The sequence below is a fragment of the Halichoerus grypus genome, chromosome 4 (genome assembly GCF_964656455.1).
Source record: "Halichoerus grypus chromosome 4, mHalGry1.hap1.1, whole genome shotgun sequence".
NCBI lineage: Eukaryota > Metazoa > Chordata > Mammalia > Carnivora > Phocidae > Halichoerus > Halichoerus grypus.
Window position 1 is genome coordinate 109,636,881 of NC_135715.1, and position 21,945 is coordinate 109,658,825.

Genomic DNA, 21,945 nt, shown 5'->3' on the forward strand with positions numbered 1-21,945 from the left:
GTAGATGGTGATTTCTACCCCAAAATCGTCTTCATTCTCAGCATCTTTTCTAACTGAAAAGTTGTTTGATATTTCAACACACCAACTACTGGTTGGTTGATATTCAGAAAAATAATTGCCAATGAAATATATATATACACACACACACACAAGCACACATTCTCTAACAGTGAATCAGAAAGCATGTATTCTATTTAATACACTTCCACATTGTCTTATTAACTTACTTTCTTAACTACATTTGATTTTTCTAAAAGTTGTTGCAAGTAACTTGATTTTCCAAAATTAGGAAAAAATTCCAAGCTGTTAAGGAAATTTAACCTGCGGTAATGTAAATATAACAAGAATACAAAAAACTATGTGTTGTTTAGTAAAACCTACTGATAACAAGATTATTTTAAAGCACTCATAAGTTAAAGCTGGTTTTATTAAAATCAGGTAGAAAGCGGGCAGAGAAATGGACAGAAAGGATACAAGCTTGAGATGGAATGAATGCTCCACATTCACACATGCATAAAAGCCCAAAATGAACATTTGTCCACAGGAAATTTAGGAAACTGATGCATTGGCACAAATCCATCACAAGAGTCTTCTTGCATAACCCACTGGCTAAGATAGAGAAATCTTTCCCCGAGGTGGATTCTGACATGCAGTTCTAGCCTCCTACTCTCAATCCTATTTAAACTCAGTCTTGGTGTCCTCATCTAGATTTGGTCCTACTGCGGATTCAAAGACCAGGCCTTTGGTTGAGCAGGAAAAATATGAAGAACTCTGGGGAAAATTGAAAACTAGTCTCGCCCCATTTCAGCCTTCATTCGCCTCCCTCACAGCCCATGTCTTATATGCTGTAACTTTCTGGGATGCCTTGGAAAGCTGAGCGCCCCTCCCCTCACCCAAGTTTCTCCAGATGCTATAGACCTCTCCCAGCTTCTACCCTTGTATGCTCCTGACAGCCTCCGGACACTCTCTCTAACAGTCAGTTCTTGGGTCTCCCTTGATTTCTAGCCCACCTGTTTGAGTCTGATGCAGTTCTGTCTCCTGACTATCCCGAATTTCACTGTTCCTGCTACTAACTGAAATTACAGCTGTTATTGACTGGGAAAATACGTCTTCAGTCTTCAATTAATCTTCACATGTCCCTTTCCCTTTTCAGTCTCCCTGGACTCCAGCCCTAATCTTCCTCTACCCTGTTGGTCAAGATGCCTTATGTCAGTGATTTACCTTCACTCTTTCAATACTTTCTTGCTTCTGTTTCTACCTTCTCCATGCCCTATTACCTCTGAGCCCTGTTCTCCGCTACAAAAATCTTATCAACTTAGATCTTTGCTAGCTCTGGATAAAGTTGTTAAGGCAACTTTTACCTAATACGTACTCTACTGAACAGTTACGTTTTCCTTTCGTATTTGCCTTTAACGAGTTTTTTTTTTTTTTTATTGTGATGGAGTCAATGAATATCACAAAAAAAGTCTTACTTTAAAATCAAAAGAAAAAACTCTGTTTTTCCTTCACAGTAAATCTTACTAATGACTTTTATAATAAGGGGCTCTGGGAAAGGCTCAAGAGAGATCTTAAACTGAGGTAAACAGGTGTATTAAAGTGAAGCAAAGGCTCGCTCACTCCCTTTGTCCCCACTCCAGGGTAAGAGAATGTTTAAATCATTCTACAGGCTTTTGGTAAATGCAGTAGCAAAGTGGCAGAGTTTCTTATATTCCAAAGGAAACTTTAAACTTGAAGTTTCTGATAACTCATTGACACTCTAAAATATGAGAACCCCTTCCAGAATGTAGCCAAGTCAACTGTGCTCATAGGTACAAATGCTCTCCTCATAAAGCAGAAAAAAAGTGAAAAATGGGAGGCAGAATGTCTTGAATATTCAGTCCAAATTTGAAACTCATTTTGTGCACAATAAATCTATTAGAATCAGGCTGTCAATCACAATTCTGAAGTAAGGAATACAAATTCAGACCCTCTATGGAAGGATCTTATAATCTATGGAAGGTGACAGAATGAAAAACCAGCCCGGTAATTAAGGGTAGGAGTCCTAACACACACACCACGGCAATGATGCTCCCAAACCAGACTCCGTGGGTTTGCACCTCAGCTTCATCAGGCACTGACTTCAGGCACTTCACCTCTCTCGGCCTCAGTCTTCTCACTTGTAAAACGGGCTGAATAACAGAAGCCACTTTGTGGGATTATTATGAGGATTAAATGAGATAATACCATTGCTTAGAACAACACTTGATTTTTTTTTTTTATAGTGATTAGGTCAAGGGCATTTGCTGGCCATGAACTTGTGCTGTGGGGGGGGGGGTCATAAATCAATGGCTTTGGTCTTTCTCAGTCTCATTCAGGAGAGAGAAGGCATGGCTTCTTGGTCACAGAAGTGGTCCTTGAGAGATCTGGGTGCGTGAAGAGATGGAAATAAAACAAGTCTTTCTGTGCCCTCTGATAGAGGATCAAACAAAGAGTCCTCTTAAGTCCAGCATTCCAATGTACCACAATAGGCTCTGAGATGGAGACCCCATGGCCTTGCAATAAATTCCTTTGCCTCATTATTATTCTCTACACTCATAGTTCCCTTGGGTCCAGATGTCTGGTGGAATGTAGAGTTTAGAATTCTTAGCACCCTGTCCTTCCATATGCTAATCCTATTTCCTTAACATCACTAAAACCTCGCCTTCCTAATGTTAATATAAAATGAAGTAGACTTCAATGGTAAGAATAAGCATCATTGTTTAAAAGTCTCAGTATCTAGCATGGGGCTTTATCTTCCTTTTAAGAGTCCTGTATTGGAGCAGGAAAGGCATTACCATTAATAAAACCACATCCTAATGTTTCATTGGTATTCCAACTCCCCATATAGTCCTCACACAAGCAAAGATGTCTTCGATTCTAATGGGACTCTTTTCTTGTGCAAATTCTACAGGATTCCGTATTTTATTGAGGTATGAGCTAGATGGGATGTCCAAAATGAATGGAGACATTTAGAATTTTGCCATACACCTAAATGTCTCAGAACCAACCTTCTCTACAAAACATCTTGCAGTTAGCATTTGTCAAGAACACTTTTCTCACTCCAGTCACTAAAAACTTATTTTTTTTTTGGTCTATGTCAACTTTTTATCATTAACTATGCATAAACTATTCTATTTATTGTGTTTGGATTCTTATATATTTTAGGCATGTCTCACCTGTTTCTTCCATTGATTATAAACCTTTCAAAGGCCGAATCTTTTTAACTTTCCACGGTAATTTTTGCTGTTTATTTATTCATTCATTCCACATTTATTGAGCACTCAAAGTGTCCAAGTACTATGGGGACAAAAAGTTGTACAAGGCAATGAATCCTTCTCCCCAGAGTCATAGGTTCTATTTTCATACAATGAAGCACAAATAGTAGAAGATTTAAAAACGTCATGGTAAAGTTACTGTTTTTCTAGAACTAGAAAAATGTTTTGCCTATGTTGCATTCTCTGTTTTGCCAAAGCCAATCACTGCCCTTACTTTCTTTCTTTAAATTGAAATTGAAAAAAGAAAAAGAATTCAAGAACACGGAATTTTACAAATCAAAGGTAGCCACAATTTAACTTCACACTCATAGAATCTTCTGTCTTTCCCTCTCCCTCCAGGATTGTGGCCAAAGCCTCCAAGAACCTCATGTCCACTCAAAGCCTAGGGATTGTATTTGGACCCACCCTTCTGCGAGCTGAAGATGAAATGGGGAACATGGCAATACATATGGTATACCAAAACCAGATAGCTGAGCTCATGCTGAGTGAGTATAATAAGATCTTCGGCTCAGAGGAAGACTGACAGACAAGACAAGTGACTGAATATGTTCACATCTGTCTCGATGCCTAATATTTTTACATTTCTGTAAACATATTTCTGAAATATTTTTTTCCTTTCAAGCGACAGATGCCTCATTTTGTGAAAACTTAATGATAATTTTGTGTTTAAGTTCCAAACATTTGAATAAAATAGTTGACAATATTTGCCTATATGTGTTCTACATTAACCCCTTCATTGCTATTCTTTCTAGCACTTCTAGGCATTCATTATACATGCTCCAGACTATAAAATAATGTGCAGAGCACAGCACATATCCAAAAGACAGTTTTAAAACTGCTCCCAGGCATTGGGTGTGTAATTGTGTGAGTGTGAGTTTTGTCAATATGGGTATGTGTGCACACAGGTGAGCCTGTTCACTACCCTGGCGGCCTCGGGCATGTTCCCATACTCCTACTTGTACATGAGTAGAACCAAAAGAGGGAAGAAGTCAGAAATTGATCATTTTAAAATAGAACAAAAAAGATCAGGTTCTCCACTAAAATAGATATATTTCATCTTTCAGGAACATTTTTGCATGTGCAAATAGAAAATACAGCCCAGCTATCCTCAATGCTATATGGTGAAATTTACAAATACAACATGTTGAATGGCAATTTTTCTGAAGAGAAATGACAGTTCAAAACATTTGCCACTGAAGATTTTATACACACAAACACACACACACACACACACACGTATATACACACACACTATTTGCAGTCCCATAAACATACTGTCTTATAAATTAGAAGCAAAATTAGTGTCCTAGAATTTTGATCTTTATATTATTCAGGAATTGCATGACCACTCATTTTTAATGTTAGCATCCATTTTGAATCTTCATCAAACTGTATATCTTCCTATGCCCTGGCTATGTCATTTTATGTAGAATTTTTATTATGCTTCTGAGGATGCTTTATTGGTGAATTACATTAAATCCATCTAGAAAGAACTTTTTAAAAAGCCTTTTTTTTTTTTTTAATATATGCCCTAAGGATTACTTGACTAGACTTGGATTGCTTTATCCATTTGATTGTTAGTTTCAGTTGTCCTGGATAAACAAAAGGATAACTGTCTAGAATACATCAAACATGTTTTATTTTTGAAAAGTATGTTCTAGCTGAACACATCTCATACCCAGTTTTGTGAAAGTATTCTGCTGATAGAAATGTAGACTTTTGTTTGACAGCTTTTTAATCAAATTCAAAAGGAATAAATAAAATTAATCCAGTGCAATAAAGAGTAAGTCTAGTTATCGATTTGTTCATAAAATGAGGAATAAAGCATGTAAATAAAATGTGTGAAGCATGGATTCAAAAGCAAACACTGAGCAATAATGAGCTCAGCGGCACGGGCTGTCTACATAGATGGGGTATACGGTACAGGGAGAGAGTCTGTTCAAGAGATAGCCAGATGTGCTGGCAGCCCCAGCATCCACAGAGCTGCCTGAGAAAGAAGTTACCTTGCCCCTCTTGAATGTCTTCATCTTGGCAATGGCGCCAGTAAGTCGGCTCTTGGCCAAGAACAGAAAAGCAACCACAATAAATGCTGAAGAGTGGTTTCATCAAGTGGGATATATACACATTCCATGAAGCCAAGGCAAGTCACATGAGGCAGAACCCCATGAACTAAAGGTACTGGTAACAGTGAGCTAATAGGCTTGCCAGCCTTAAACTCTTATATGTAAAGTGGTACTGATGCCTTTCAGAAAAACATGGAGACATGAAACAAGAGTTTCTGGCATTCTATTTCAAGTCCTCCTCATTTCCATGACATTCCATATTCTGAATTACATCTCCTCCAAGATTTTAATTACTTCCCTTTTTGAAGGGGGGAGAGTTGGTTTAGTGGTCCCCGCATTTAAATTGTATCCCTTCCCATGTCCATCTTTAAAGTTATTCTGGGAGCATCAGCCAGAAAGAAGCAGCACTAATAGCCAAAGAGAAGTGGCACTACCTGCTTTGAGCAGGGACTCATAGCCCCTCATCTCTGCTGCTTTCCAGATTTATAATCTTCAAAAGCACCAGCTTCTTGATTTTCCATCTGATGGGATTTAGTCTGATTCAAACCCAGCTGTGTCCCATCCCTGCCTGCTAAGGGCATTTAATCAGAGACTGTGTTCCTCTCGGGAACAAGACCATTCCACAGTACTGAGGCAAAGCGCCCATCAGAGGATCTGACTTGCACACACCAAGGCATAAAAAGGGTTACACCAAAAGGTCATTAGATTCCAGAACATTCCAAAGACAGTAATGATGGTCATAACAACGATTCCAAGTTTAAAAGCTGAGAATGTAGGTGTACTAGGTTGACCCAGTAAGGGGTTAGATTTTATAAAACTGATCAATATTCTTCATCAAGAAGACATAAAAAAAAAAATGAGCACTTCTTAATCACCTCATGTAAGCCAGCTGCAAGTCTAGGCAGGAGCAATACAAATATAAAATAAGGCAAATTCCCACCCTCTGTAAGTTCCACAGTCCAATAAGAGAGAAAATGATCTAAAGATTAATATAAGATCAGGGACCTCAGCCACCTTAATAACCATGTCACCCCAGGGCTCAGCAGCTATACATAGAGATGCTCGAAAAGCATTCTGAATGAATGAACAAGCAGAAGCTAGTACAGAAACATTAACAAAGTTCAGTCGTTGACAGAGAACCAAATAACAAGTTGTGCCTGGGGTGAGTCAGGTGAAGTTTCACTGGGAAGGTAACCTCTTTAATCTAATTTTGACCAGTGAAATAAGATTAACCAAAGAAAAATGTAGAAGACATACTGGGCAGCAGGGATGGCGTGAACAGAGCCATGAAAGACCCACTATCTCCAAGGTAAAGAGAGAAGCTCAGGGAACAGAGGATGAAGTGCATGCCTAGCAACTGGGGAGGATGGAGCTAGAGAACATAGCAACTGGGGAGGATGGAGCTAGAGAACAATGTTGGGGTTAGACACAGGACATGATAAAATATCTATGCAGTAGGCAAAAGAGATCCAGTGGGAGTTGTAAAATAAGAAAGCCACAGAGAAACTTTGTTTCTTAAAAAAAGAATCTCTCAATTCACCAGTGGACACAAGAAACCAAATACCTTGAGAACACTGGCATGTTCTTGTGTATGTGTTTGTATGTGTGCATGTATGCATGTGTACACTTTCTAACATGTTCCATCATGCAATCATAATCTCGTATCCTTAGGAGCATTTCTATATCATGATGACTAAATATTTTCAGATATTATAACTGGTAACTTAGTCTATAGAATGGAAACCCAAGTCCAAGACAGTCTCCCTGGAAAAGCCAGCTAGCTGGTACATCCCATTCCAGCATGGATTTACCTACCCAGGATGTGGAAGATTGCCCCCCTTTCACACTAATACAAAAAACTTTGTGGAGATGGTATTTTTGTCCTATATGTTGAGAGTGTGACTTTACTTAGCGTATGCCACATGACAGGATCACCATGCCACAGCTAGTAATTGAAAGCCATATGATGGTTCTCCCTATCCAATCAGAAAACAAAGGATCCAATTAAGAAAAATTAGAAAAGCTGTTAAAAAGGAACAATCACTTGCCAATGCTGCTGTCCTTACAGTTTAACACAGCTAGAAGTTGACCTGTACTTCTCTTTTCCACATTTATTTTTGTGAATTATAAGTTAATCACCCTGTCAATTCCTAATTAAAAGGCCCTGTAAAGATTTTCATCCAAAAGGACTGTCACTAAGAGTTCTGGGTCAAACTGCTCTGTTGTCAAAAATAAGAAATAAAACCAAAACAATATCAACACTCTCCTTGGGAAACTCGAATCTTAATACCAAACAACAAAGACTTTCTCCAAACATAATAATCACATACAATTTCTTCAATTAATATGTTTCATCTTATCTTTAAAAAATAGGTGGATTTTTTTTTTTCTCTTTCTTTAAACCAAGGCTTGCAAACTCAAATGTTACTAGGGCCAGGCGGGTAATATAGATGAGTAAAGAAGAGCAGGCTTAAGGCATTATGAAGTGGTAGCAGCTGGGGAAAACTCAAGCTCAAGCCCTGGCCAAAAGGGTCGGCTTCTACTCAGCTCAAGCCGATATTGCTTATGTGGGAATTGTGGGCACAATGTTGCCAGATCTTTTGTTGTTGTTCAGATCTTTCATGACAAGCCAGAAATTCAGGAACTTATGTGAAACCTGATTTTTAAGGGCACCTCATAAAACACATCTGAGCAGACTTACCCCAAGGTTCTCCATTTTTGTAAACTCCATCTTAAGCCTTCCGATGTTGCAAAGTCTGCTTTCCAGAAAACCGGTAGTGCGTGAAGCAAATGGTGGAGATATGTGAGTGAGCCAGAGCAATGTGTAAGAGAAGAAAATGAAAAAAAAAGACAGAGAGAGAGACGAGCAGACATAGGAGAACTTGCTTTTTAGGTCCTGGGCAAATTATTTACTCTCTCTGGATCTCAGTTTTCCAATCTATAAAATAGAATACTTGCCATATCTTGCCTCTTAGGACTAACGGAATCATGTGATGGAGATGAAAACAGGTAATACAGCTTGAAAACCTAGGTTGTTCCTAATGGATGTGGATGATAAATCTCCAGCTTATTGACTAACAGTTAGCTTTATGAACTTCTAAAGGTAAGAGCGCCTGGGTGGCTTAGTCAGTTGAGCCTTTGCCTTCGGCTCAGGTCATGATCCCAGGGTCCTGGGATCGAGCCCCGCATTGGGTTCCCTGCTCAGCAGGAAGCCTGCTTCTCCCTCTCCCTCTGCTGCTCCCCCTGTTTGTGTGTGCTCTCTCTCTCTCTCTCTCTGTCAAATAAATAAATAAAATGCTTTAAAAAATAACAAAGACAATGTGAAGGTTGGGATCAGATGCTAAAAAACCTTGAATGCCATACCAAGAGGTAGTATATTAAGTCTCTAGTCAATTCTGAGACCTGAACGTTGTTTAGCAGGAAAGTGACTTTATCAGACTTGTAGAGATTCTCCTGGCACTTGATGGGGAGAGTTTGAAGAAGGGAGAAATTATAGACTCCATCGCCAGACAAAAAGTTATCGTGGTAGTACTACTAATGCAGGTCTGAGTGCAGACAGTGACAGCAGATATGATAATCAATATTGTGGAGCATCATCCTACTGAACTTCGGCGCTTCACCCACCATCTCTTAATTATGGCTGCTAAGTGCAAATCACCATTTGTTATTACCCAGAACTCCTACAGCAGGCCCATTTCCAGCTGAATTATAGGGTAGGGGGTGATTCTGGTATTCTGACAATGATTTGTCATTTGACAGTAACTACCCTAAGATATTTTGACCAAGTCACATAAAGTATACACGCAACCACCTTCTGCCTGCAGCATGCTTCCTGAACGATCAGAATGTCATTTCTCTCACCTGGCTCTAATTTCTTCATCCTTTCTTTTGGAGCAATATTTCTCCTCTGGCCACCCCAGGGACCACAAAGAGAAATTAGTTCTGGGGAGACTAATTTTGATTAACTAACATTTATGGAACGCTTGTTATGTGCCAGGAACTGCACTTTATATATATAGTTTTATTTAATCTTCACAGCTCTATGGAGTGAGGTTCTATTATTATCCCTGATTTATACTTGGGGAAATTGAGGGGGAAAATAATGAAGTTACCCAACTTCATGCAGTTAGTAAGTGTCAGGTTAGTATTTGAATCTAAATAATATGGCTCCAGGGGCCCCTGCTTTAACTACTATACCATATGCTCACTCTGTTAAGAAAAGGAACTGAAGAAATATAAGCACATAAACACCCTAAATATTTGCACTCCTTATGCGGGTACCTGGTCACTCTCTTGTTACAACACCTGAGGAAAGTTTCACTTTCATAATAATTTTCAGAAAAGAACAAGAAAGATAATTATGAATTTCCCCCAAAGAAATACAGAGTACCTTTGTTGTTATGGCAAAATCTCATTCATGTTATTGTTATTACACTTTTAATGTTTATGTACCATTTCATCTTCCTACATGCTTTATGGACATTGTGCTTACCATTTTACCACATTATAGGGGGACAGAATGGAAGCCTCCTTGCCCACCTCTGTAAAAGTACCTGTTTGAAAAAATAAAATAAAAAATAGAACTACCTGTTTGGGTGGATTCTACTCTATGTTACATCATATTGTCTTGTGTTGGATCGTATTTGTCAATGTCGTTTTATCATCCATGATATCATACTCTCTAATATTGTATTGAAATTCAATCTGGCCCTGTAGAGGTCCTATGCAAGATGAAAAACATGAGTCCCCAACAGTCTTCTTCTTAACTGTAATTGAAAAAGAGGCAGTTATCAAGACACGCTGCGCCTCTTGCTGCCGAGGAGTGATCTTGAATCATCCAAATGATGAGAATACAGGGAACATCTTGTACAAAAAGATGACAATTTTCTGTAGTAGTGTTGTCAAAATGAAAATGTCTAGCTGTCGTGGTGAGAGACCTGGCAGAAGAATACACACACACACACACACACACGCTCATACACACACATGCTCGTTCTCTCTCTCTCTCTCTCTCACACACACACACACACACACACACACACACACACACACACATCCCTTACAAACTTATCCAGCTGAGTGTTGTTATCTTATACTTGAAATGAAGCATGCCGGGTCCATGAAATTCTTAAGCAATGATCCGGGTTCTAGAGAACATTTTTCATTCAATCAGGAGAGGACCAAGAAAGCAGTGAGGGAGAGCGGTGACCCTAGCCCATAGTTGCTGCTCAGTCTACACTTGTTGGATGAGTGAACCAAGACAAACACCCAGAACATAAGCAACACTAAATACAAATATGATCCACCATCGGGTTTCCAATCAACTAGTCACAGCAAGTTAAATGTAGTCTCAAATCACTGGAGTTTGTCCTAATTCCTATGCCCACTGATAAAAGGTCATCAAACAGATATCCCTTCAACAAACTCTCTTGAAGTCTAAGTCCCCAAGAAATCCTTCTATCCTATAGCTCAGCAACAGAGAGACAGTGAGATTCACTAACCTAACTCATGCAAGTCTAACAGCAAATTCTGACGACCTGGCTTCAGATCTGGAGAAGTCCAGGCATCTGTGACATGCAGCAGCATCTCCCACTCACCTTCCCTGCACTGTCGAATGTAAGGTTTATGTGGGAGATAAATTCTATAGAGCATAGGATTTCTGACCAATATAGGAAAATCTCAAAAGCCAAGAAATCTGGCAAATACAAAGCATTGGCCTGAAAAATCCTCACTTTCCTCTGGCACCGTTTAAGCTGACAGGTTTACTTGAGACACACACACACTCACATTTGAAGAGCAGGACTTGCGCTAACCATTCTCACATCACCAGCAAAATGTGTTCTAAGTCCATATTGTGAAGCATACTTGAGGACGTGTGGATTTTTCCACATCATTTGGTGACATTTTACACAGTTTAATTTCTGCTCTTTATTGCTAGACCCTACCTTTTTTTTCCCTTGCAAACATTCCACCAATGGGATTTCCTTCAGCATTTTAACCCTGGGCTCAGACTTTCCTCTCCTCTCTGCATTGCCGCTGCACAATTTTGCCGTGATGTGTCAAATTCGAGCCTCCCTGATTGAAAGGAAGGGGACAGAGGTATTGAGCTGCTGAGGAGACAGACAGAGTTAATGGGGTAGGGGCCAGCCTATGGCTCTGACAGGAAGCCTACAACGGCCGCCCAAGGCCAGCAGGGAAGGTTCCAGGGAACCACGATCCGGCTCAGGATGACCCCCTCCTCGGTCTCCACAAAAGTCCAGGTGAAAGGCAGCTTTTAAGTTGGAAGGAGTGAAGAATACAATTGAAACTAAAATTGGTTCGGGCTCACCATTTTTCTAGCTATCAGTTCTGAGGTCACAGTCACTAAAACTGGAAACTTAAAAATGACTTCAAAAAGGCAAACGCTAACTAGATTTCACACTGGATTTCATTTTACTTGGCATTACAGAAAGAATGCAGGTATTAAATAGACTGTTTCCTGTATACAATAAGGTTAATTAGTAGTGAGGGATGGAAAATCAGTGTAGACATAACTCTTTTCGACAGGTATCAAAAATAATCCCCAGATCCCTACAGACCCCAGCTGCATTGAAAGAGGACCAATATAAAAGATTCTTTAAGCACAAAATTTTCAAACATTCTCCAGGTGTCCTGAGCACCAGTGACACAGGCCCCGAGACCCTGAGCACACACTGGCTCCGCGTGCCCTTCCTTTGCTCTAACTTGAGGCACAGCCACTGACCTGCTGAATTTTGAGATGCCCCCTAAAGGCCATCCAGACAGAGCGCCCGGGATTGCAAACAGAGAGACAGACAAGAGAACAAAAAGAATGTATTGCGGCCTGAATGGGACTTCCCTAAGCTCCTTATCAATAAGGTTAATAAGGGTCTATGCAATTTACTGATCACGAAGATGGAACAACCCTCCTCATACTCCACATCTCCACGCCGGAGCTGGCTTTTAACGCTTTTCACAGCCAATCACATAAAAGCCCCTTTGCCTGCACCCAGAGACTAAACTCGGGTTCACTTTCCTGGCCTCTATGAAATCTGTGGTCTGTTATTCCACTTCTACCTGCCCTAGTTAAGCAGATTAACAGTTATTGCCTAGAATGTGATCTATGAGGTTCTTTGTAATTGAAGCTGGAGTACTCAGATATTTCCAAAAAAAAAAAAAGAAGAAGAAGAAAAGAAAAACTGTATTTCTGAAAAATGCATTCCTTTTTTCTCTTGGTTTAATTTTGTTATCCTCAATCATATGCATGATGTAAAAAAAAAAATCCCAAACTTCTATCTCCTCTATAAAATACATGTCATATCAAAAAGGTGACAAGAGGGGGGAAAAGTAATTAGTGAGTTCACAGAGTTCAGTAGAAAAGTTAAAATGGAGTAACACATTACTTTTTATGTTAAGATTTCACAAGACAAATCTTGCCTGTGTTTTAATTGCATGTGACCCTGGCAGTCCGACTCTGAAATGAAGTGCCGTAAAATTAAAGATGACAGACGCTCAAAACAAGTCTTGTGATCTTGATTAGACTACAAAGACCACACTCTCTCTCTGCTGCAACTCAGATATCATGGACTGTTTTATTTGGGGAATTGCTTCATTAATGCCTTCTTTGACTAGACATGTTTATTATTAAAAAAAAAAATACCGAATATGGTGATATCTTGCATAACTAAATAATTCCCAAAAAGCAAGTTATAAATGAGGAATGTTTAAATAGCCCTGAGACCTAATATTTTTATAAATACATATATATGCATACACACGCACACACACGAATGTCAGTGTCTGTAGATGTGTATGTACATAGTATACATCCATCTTTGATATATATATTACCTGTTCTAACCTAAGAATCTCTATGATAGCCTGAGAAGCAGAGCAATTAATCTGTCAGATTTCCTTATAGCCATATTAAGTTTCTCAGGCCAAGAGAATGTATGGAACTATACATTACCCTATAAAAACTATTTCTGAGAAACACACCTTGAAATTTTAAACTTCCCAAGCATAGTCTGAGAAGAGAGCTGGATATGACTTCATTTTACTTTTTTTTCTTTGTTTTAAGATTTTTTTTTTTTTTTTTTTGCGACATACAGAGAGAGAGAACGTGAGCAGGGGGAGAGGGGCAGAGACAGAGAGAGAGCAAGAGCGAGAAGCAGACTCCCAATGAGCAGGGAGCCTGATGTGGGGCTCGATCCCAGGACTCTGGGATCATGACCTGAGCCAAAGGCAGATGCTTAACTGACTGAGCCACCCAGGAGCCCCCATTTTTCAAAATTGTTGCCAAACCATTCTACCTAAATGATATAAGACATAGAATAGATGCTTTTAAGTCCCACTCTCCCTTGTTAAAAAAAAAAAAAAAAAGCACGTTGCTCGGGGGCAAGTCCTTATTATATCACACTCTGTCTCCCCTGCACATCCACCACACAGGCCAGATAAAGGACCTCCTTCCGTCCCTTAAGCCTTCTGGTCAGGTCTCCCTTCTTACTCTGAGTAGCTCAGATTATTATTCATCTGTAGAATCACCTACATTCTAAATTTCTGTGATTGTATTATTTTGTTCCATTTTAAGAGCACTATTTTCACTTCATATATTTCATTTTAGGAAGCAAAAGGATTTGTGCTGGTTATATGGATGTTATGATCAACAAGGATATATGGGTTCAACTTAGAATCAGACTTGGGAATCTGGTTTCTCGAGTTCACTTTTTTTAGTGAGTATCTGTGATTACAGGAAAGTCTCTATACATATCTGTTTCAATTTCTTTCCATTTCAAATTCATATAACAATTTTCCCCCTACCTAACAAACCGGGCTATTGAGAAAATAAAATATGATAACATATACAAAACCTTTTTGAAACATATAAGATATAAGGCTTCCAAATCAGTAGTATTTTTAGGACAATTATTCTATCAGTGGTCTTCAGTATACACAACAGGCTTTTTCATTTACCAGCCAAGTGGTCCTTTAACCTAAAATGCTGTGTCTTCAAATGGCCTACATATTTGCCTTTAAAATGAAATCTTTGTCCCTGCAGAGTTTCTCAATGTCGTCAAAAATCCTCAGGTGTGGTATATGTTCTGTCTCTCACAGGAAAGACTCTATTCACCAGAAGAACTCAGGATTATGAACATCAAAAAGTGTTTATTAGAATTTAATTTAGCACAGCATTGAAAAATTATGTTATGCTGAGTTACATCTACTTCCTATCTCTTAATCTCCCTCAGTCTCTGTGTCTCTCTCTATGTGTACCTCTCTGTCTTTGTCTTTTTCTATCTCTGTGCTTCTTTGTCTCTCTTTATTTCTGGGCCCCACACTCAAACCCAGGGCAAGAATTTTAACCTAGGATTTATGGTTTCCTGGACCCCAGGGCTTTGGCAGATAGGTGGACTGTTGGAGCTCTCATGATAGGTTGTTCGTGCATTTTTCTGGAATTGAAACCTCGAGTGTTCATTACATTCTCAAGGAGGTCTGCAGTTAGGAATTACTGCCCGAGATTCATTTCCCGGCCTATGAATACTACTATCCCATGTCTGAATTAAACCTCAGATGGGTCACTTTCAACTGAATCCCAAGCTCTACCAGCCCCTGAGGAGTCTTCATGGCTCTCTGTCTGACCGCCTGACAGGACAAGCTGATCCAAGGAGTGAAATGTAGATCCAGCAAAATCAATTAGTACATATAAAAAAAAAAAAAAAAATGATGATTCAATCCTTAGAGGAACTCCCATTTAAAATTGATGCAAATAGTAATTAGGGGCACCCTTGAAATTAAGATGCTGTGCCTGTTATTCAATGGAGGATATTGAGTATTTTAAGAATAAATCCAATAGTAATAGAAACAGTCCATTCTCACAATGCTCACATTTAAACTGTGCCAGACACATGTCCTATGCCGGCGTGGTACTTCTACACCATTAGCTGCCACAAATCAAAGGGAATGTCATTGCTTTTAATAGGATTACATAGAACTCAGTAACAAGCAGGAAGACTAGCTTTAGACTGAGTAACTGGCCAGTAATTTGGATGTTTAACTAAATGATTGGCTGCCAAATTGACAGGTCATCCACACTGGACTAGCCACTATTCCATGAATTTTCATGACCAGGATCACAATGGTTCATTTGCATGTGTGAAATTCTGCTGTGAAGCTGGCTTTTGAACTGGCTAGCTCAGCCAAAGATGGGTTTCGCAGTGCCATGCATTGGTGCCCTAGAAATACCATCACATGAGGGTGGCATAGATCTTCCCAAAGCCTTCTATTTATTTTTTATTTTTTTAAAGATTTTATTTATTTATTCATTTGAAAGAGAGAGACAGAGCACAACCAGAGGGAGAGGCAGAGGGAGAGGGAGCAAACTCCCCGCTGAGCAGGGAGCCCAACATGGGGCTCGATCCCAGGACCCTGGGATCATGACCTGAGCTGAAGGCAGACGCTTAACCATCTGAGCCACCCAGACACCCCCCAAAGCCTTCTGTTTATAAGCCGTCTGTAACTAACCAGGCCAATCAACAAAAATGATAATGACTGGAATGTAAAGAATACAGGGGAAAACTGGAATATTAGAAAATTAACATTAGCACCAAAAATAAGCATTTGGATGAGGAGAGAGAAGTTAAAGTCTTTAGACCTCAAGAAAAGTTTTGGATGTGCACAGGCCTATTGCTAAGGGTAACTTCTGACACAGTGAGCATTCGGGGAATATCGAAGCATCGTTGACAGAATTATTAGCAAACAGCTGTTAACCACAAGTTATGTTTAATGCAATGGGACAGACATGGGGGACAACAAAAACAAGCCCTATGAGACAAAGCCTTTTTCTTAGGGGTTTACGATCTAGCCATAGGTGCAAAGACATGAAGCAAAAAAAAAAAAAAAAAAAATCATAATAACCCTCATGTGCCAATTATCCTGTAACAAGACTGTGCTATAGCAGCAATGTAATGAATATTTCAAAGGTGAGGAAATGTAAGCTTTAGAGAGGTTTTTATCATTGCCCTAGGGAATAGAGCTAAGAGGTAGTTTTGAACCAGGTATGTACACTTTTAGACAAATACTCATAGTTCCTTCATATTAAAAAGATAAGAAGTCTGGGGTGCCTGGGTGGCTCAGTCATTAAGCGTCTGCCTTCGGCTCAGGTCATGATCTCAGGGTCCTGGGATCGAGTCCCACATCGGGCTTCCTGCTCAGCCAGGAGCCTGCTTCTCCCTCTCCCACTCCCCCTGCTTGTGTTCCCTCTCTCGCTGTCCCTCTCTCTCTCTGTCAAATAAATAAATAAAATCTTTAAAATAAAAGGGGGGGGCGCCTGGGTGGCTCAGATGGTTGGGCATCTGCCTTCGGCTCAGGTCATGATCCCAGGGTCCTGGGATCGAGCCCCGCATCGGGCTCCCTGCTCGGCGGGAAGCCTGCTTCTCTCTCTCCCTCTGCCCCTGCTTGTGTTCCCTCTCGCGCTGTCTCTCTCTGTCAAATAAATAAATAAAATCTTAAAAAAAAAAAAGATAAGAAGTCTAAAACGTATTTACTTCAACATGTAATAGAAAAACAATACAAATATGTAGTAATATAAAATTGAATAAGCAAGGGAATATTTATATGTGAGATATTACGAAGACTCTTAAAATCTATTGTATATGAATACTATTGACAAGAGAAATTTTGCTAAAAGAAAAAATAGGTTATGAAATCACAGGTACAATATAATGCCATTGTTGTTATATATACTGTAATATGTATACACACACACACCAGAACATCAACAGTGATCCTCCTTGGTTTGTGAGATTATCAGTAATTAATTTTCTTGCATTTTTCTTGCCTGGCATATCCCCAAGTTTTTGCTTTAAGCATTTGTTACTTTCATAATTAGAAAAGGCTCAATTACAATATTAAAAACATATATGTGTGTGTGTGGTAATCTAAAACTGCATATGGTCATTGACTCAAGTAGTAAGATCTGAGGAATTTCAAATAACATCATGTTAAACAAGGGCCTGAAGAGATCAGGAGAGAATCCAAGATGGCCATGGCTCATGAGGGAAAGGTAGGTCAAGAAGGAAGGCATTAGGCAAGGGTGTAACATGAGCAAAATCCCATCTTTCCTATGGAAAGATGCATTGGGGGAATAAGACCTGTTTGGCTATAAGAGGGGTCACAGAGATAATTGACTTTTGGCTATAAGGAGGGGTCACAGGGATAACTGACTTTGGCTATAAGGAGGGGTCACAGGGATAATTGACTTTTCGTCTTTTATGGATCTCCTTTTTAAAAGTGGAACTAAGTAAAACTCAGAGGCCCTTATGTGATAACATTTCCAGGACACAAAAGCACAGAGCACCAGACGTGTCCTTTGGCTTAGACACCTGGCTCACTAGCCAACTTCACAGTGGAATTTCACACATGAGAAAATAGGTAAGGGCCAAATTTTGGAAGCCCTGAAATGCCAAGCAAGCAAGTTGGACTTTATCCTGTGGGCAGTGGGGAACCTCTGAAGTTTTAAGCAGGGAGGTAATGAGAGCAAAAATGTTTTAGTAAAATTCATCTGACAGCACTGGGGAGTGAATTGGAAGGGAAACAATTACATGTGTCTTTTCAGAGGCTTCTTTATGTTTATTTTCTTTCTGTGAATATCCTATCTTCCTCAATTAGGATTATAAACTCCTTGAGAAGAAAAACCATGTCTTATATTTCTTTGTAGATCTGGCATTTCTGAGCAATAGAGGGAGCATTAAACAGTTGTTAGAGGCACCAGCTGTGGGACTCTCAGCTCCTTAAGGGAGTAATCTGACCTTCCTAAGCCTCAGTGTGCTCACCTGTGAAATGGGGGTAGTAATGCCCACTTCATAGGACTGTGGTGAGGATTAAGTGAGATTATGAGATTGTGTGTGCGAAGCCCTTAGAGTAAAAGTGTGCACTGATTGGTAACCATTGTCATACCAAGAAAGCTATCGTACCAAAAAAGCTAACAAGACAAATTTGTTGAAGATAATGATATTGATGGTTGATTTTGACTCTAAGTTAGACACTGAGTGGAAGAGCGTGAGTCAAATCTTAACTTAGAAGCCAATCATTCTATGGGCAAGGTTGGGCACTGGAAAGATTCAAAGGGTAAAGATGGAGCCCACTGAACATAAAACATACAGAACCCAGCAGGATGGGTGTTTGTAAGCCAAAATAAGTCTTGAGCACATTAAAAAGAGATAGCTGACTGGCATGGGCTTACTGTAATAATAAGTGGTATCTGTGAGAAGAATGGCTACATCCCCATCTACAAGAATGAACAATGATGTCTGGCAGCAGCTCATTCAAAGAAACCCTCCCATTGAATTCCTGCTAACCAATATTATCACAATGTAACTTGACTTCATGGGATCACTTACATGTAGTTAGAGCTGGCAGATACCTTCTAGGCTTAGATTAATATACCCTGAGCTCTTCTTGGAGAGATAGCAGATTTGAGGTCTTGGACAGAAAATGCACAGGCTAACTCTGGAGAAGCCCATTATTCCAAAAGACAAGAAAGCCACCAAAGACTACTCATGTGATCTTCTCAAAAAGACATAAGAACCAACCTGAAGAGACTCCCACTGGCCTACGATGGGATAAACATAAGCACCAAAATGTACAATAATTGCAATGGATTGGAAGATATCAAATATAGTTTTTAAAGATTTTATTTATTTATTTATTTATTTATGTTAGAAAGAAAGTGTGTGTGTGAGCTGAGGGAGGAGCAGAGGGGAAGGGAGAGGGACAAACAGACTCCTTGCTGAGCATTGAGTCCAACTCTGGGCTAGATCCCATGACCCTGAGATCATGACCTCACCCAAAACCATGAGTCAGATGCTCAACCAACTGAGCCACCCAGGCGCCCCTCAAGTATAGTTTTTAAAATCTAGGTAATAATACTAACAGAAGAAACAAAACTTCATTGCTTACCAAAAAAAGCACACTTAGAGGACAAACAAAGACTCTGAAAATTGATGTATAAAGAAAACAAAGTGAGCATTTATATGAATATATAGATTTTCAAATACATGTAATATATATGAATCTAACTCTCTTATATGAATAGTATTTTAGCATAACCGAGTAGTTGATGAAGAAACGTTTTTATAGAAGAATTCTAAGACATGCAGAAGGCAAATTGTACACATACTCAAAAGTAAATGGAATAGTATAAAAAAGCTCCAAATATTCATTGCCTAGTTTCAACAAGTACCAACATTTTTCTAATCTTATTTCATCTATCTGCCACTTTTTTTGCCTAAGTATTTTGAAGTGAATTCCAGACATCTCAACTGTAAATTTAAAATGAAAAAATAAAAAACATACATTAAAAACTACTGTTACACTATTTATAACATCTAGAAATTACACTAAAGGTAAAAATAAAACTATATCAGATAAAAGTGACTTTTCACTAATCATCCCACCCAACTATCCAGTCAACTCAAAGAACATGTGAGAAGTATAAAAGATAACTCTGTTTTCATGAGCAAGGTTAAGGAAGGGTACGGTGACTGACTGCTCCTCTCGAAATGGATTTGGTACCTAAAGAAGCAATAGAGACAACCAAAAATGATCCTAATGGACCAAAGTTAACAGGACCAAGTGCATTTTAACTTACTTAGCAATAGAGAAGAGTCTTATTTACCTTTCTAAGTAAATCTGGGGCCTGAGAATATACCTGCAATCCCCCTCACGAGGTAACCCTCAGGTATAACAATGAAGAAATAAAAAAGAGAGGTCACAAAGGAGACATCTTTAATATCAGAAATTTTCCTTCATATGATCTAATCTCTCCTTTCCCCTTAGATGAGTTATTTAAAACTTCTACAAGTAAATCCACTCTCCCAGGTGAGCACAAACTGACTTCTAGACTGCCCTCTATATCCATGAAATTGACTTTTTGTTATCTTTTAAATTCTTCAAAATCCCAAGGAAGGTTTCAAAAGAGCCCATGGTGTTATAGTGGCTGTGGTTATCACTCTGTCATGCTGGCCACCACATGTATGTTTTAAAGCCTGCAGGATGATATTCCAAAGAATTGAACGAAATGATGTCTCAGCAGTAAATGAGAGGAAACATGCATCTATCTATGTTAATATAAGTTTTTAGTTTTCCATTGATTCACGTTCCTACTTTTCATTTCTCAACTTAAAAAATGTTTCTCTTATAATTTCAATATCATAACTACAACTTAAAAAAATCCTTTCTTGCCTATTTTTATTTATCTCTAAATTATGTTCCTTATCTGCCTTCATTACAGAAACATCTATTCCAAATCAGCACTGAAAGACAAAATACTATCTACATACTTCCAGAAAAAGCAATTTGACACATTTCTTAGTATCCTGATAGTATCCAACCTGATGGTCTGAACACCAGAATTATAACACAGAAAGAGAGAAAAGGCAGCAACATATCTTCTTTGAGACACATAGAAAGATCATTTCCCTTAAAATATTTTCCTTATTTTTATGGTACTATGCCTGAAATTCACATGCAGTCAGCATGTGGGGCTAAATAAAAAAGACCTATTGAAATACAAATGTATTACTTGTTACAGTTAGCATATTGGCCATTTTACATCAATTAACACAGTGGTCCAGATTTGTCTTTCTGACCAGGAAGCAATAAAGCTGATTCATCTTTAAGGGAATGGTGGTGCAGTGGGAGATACTGGAAGTGGTACCTAAGAGGGTACCGGAGGCTGGGCCCTGGTACCCAGACCAACATAAACCCAGTGCTACAGCAGACAAGTGAGGTGAGGGGCAGGGCTCCACCTGGGGGATGGAGGTCAAAATATATGCCACTCACTCAACAAATTTATGGCAAAAACACTGCTCTAGACACTTCGGGGGAGAAAAAAATGAAATAGATCCCAAGAAAAATAAATCTTGACTACTTCACAAAGCTCATCCTTGGTTAGCTCAAATCCAAAATTTTGTGAGTACGTTCTTAATATTACTTATTTGTACTTCATATTTTCTCCACTTCCACTTGATACCTTTTGCCAAAAGTTTTTAAGACACACACACACACACACACACACACACACAGCTACACGTACATATATGTGTGTGAATGTGTGCGTGTAAATAAAATAAAATTTTGACTCTATTTTTACCTTATTTTTCATCCCTGAAACTCCAGTTTGTAGTGGGGATGCTCCATACTAAATAATATGAGTATCAGTCTCTTAGAGTTGAAACTCCATTAAGTTTAAATAGGTCTCTCATGAAAGGTATAGATCACTGCCCAAATATGTTATAGTAAAAGGAAGGCAGCTTTTAAATCCAAAGCAAAGTCTTAACTGAAAAATCAAGAAGTTAAAGGGGCTTTTGATGGTCAACGAGCCATAGGCAAAGTTGTAGAATAGAAAATCCACAAATTTGGGGTCAAATAAACTTGGCTTTGTCTTGAACCTCTGTCATCTACTGGCTGTGGGGCCTGATATGAGTCACTCCAAAGTCTTAGTTTTCTCACCTGTAAAGAAGGGGTCACTTTGAAGAGTTGCTATGAACCTTGATGAGATAGTGCACAGAGAGTCCCTAATACATAGTATGTCC

General features: G+C 39.1%; 1 protein-coding gene across 1 annotated transcript in view; it reads left to right on the top strand.

Moving 5' to 3' along the window:
• ARHGAP15 (Rho GTPase activating protein 15) overlaps positions 1–3,996 on the top strand; it is a 599,115-nt gene extending 595,119 nt beyond the window's left edge. Inside the window, exon 14 of the mRNA XM_036090857.1 lies at positions 3,633–3,996. Coding sequence (XP_035946750.1) covers positions 3,633–3,816 — 184 coding nt within the window. The 3' untranslated portion in view covers positions 3,817–3,996. The remainder of the gene's footprint in view (positions 1–3,632) is intronic.
• The last annotated feature ends 17,949 nt before the right edge of the window (positions 3,997–21,945 follow it).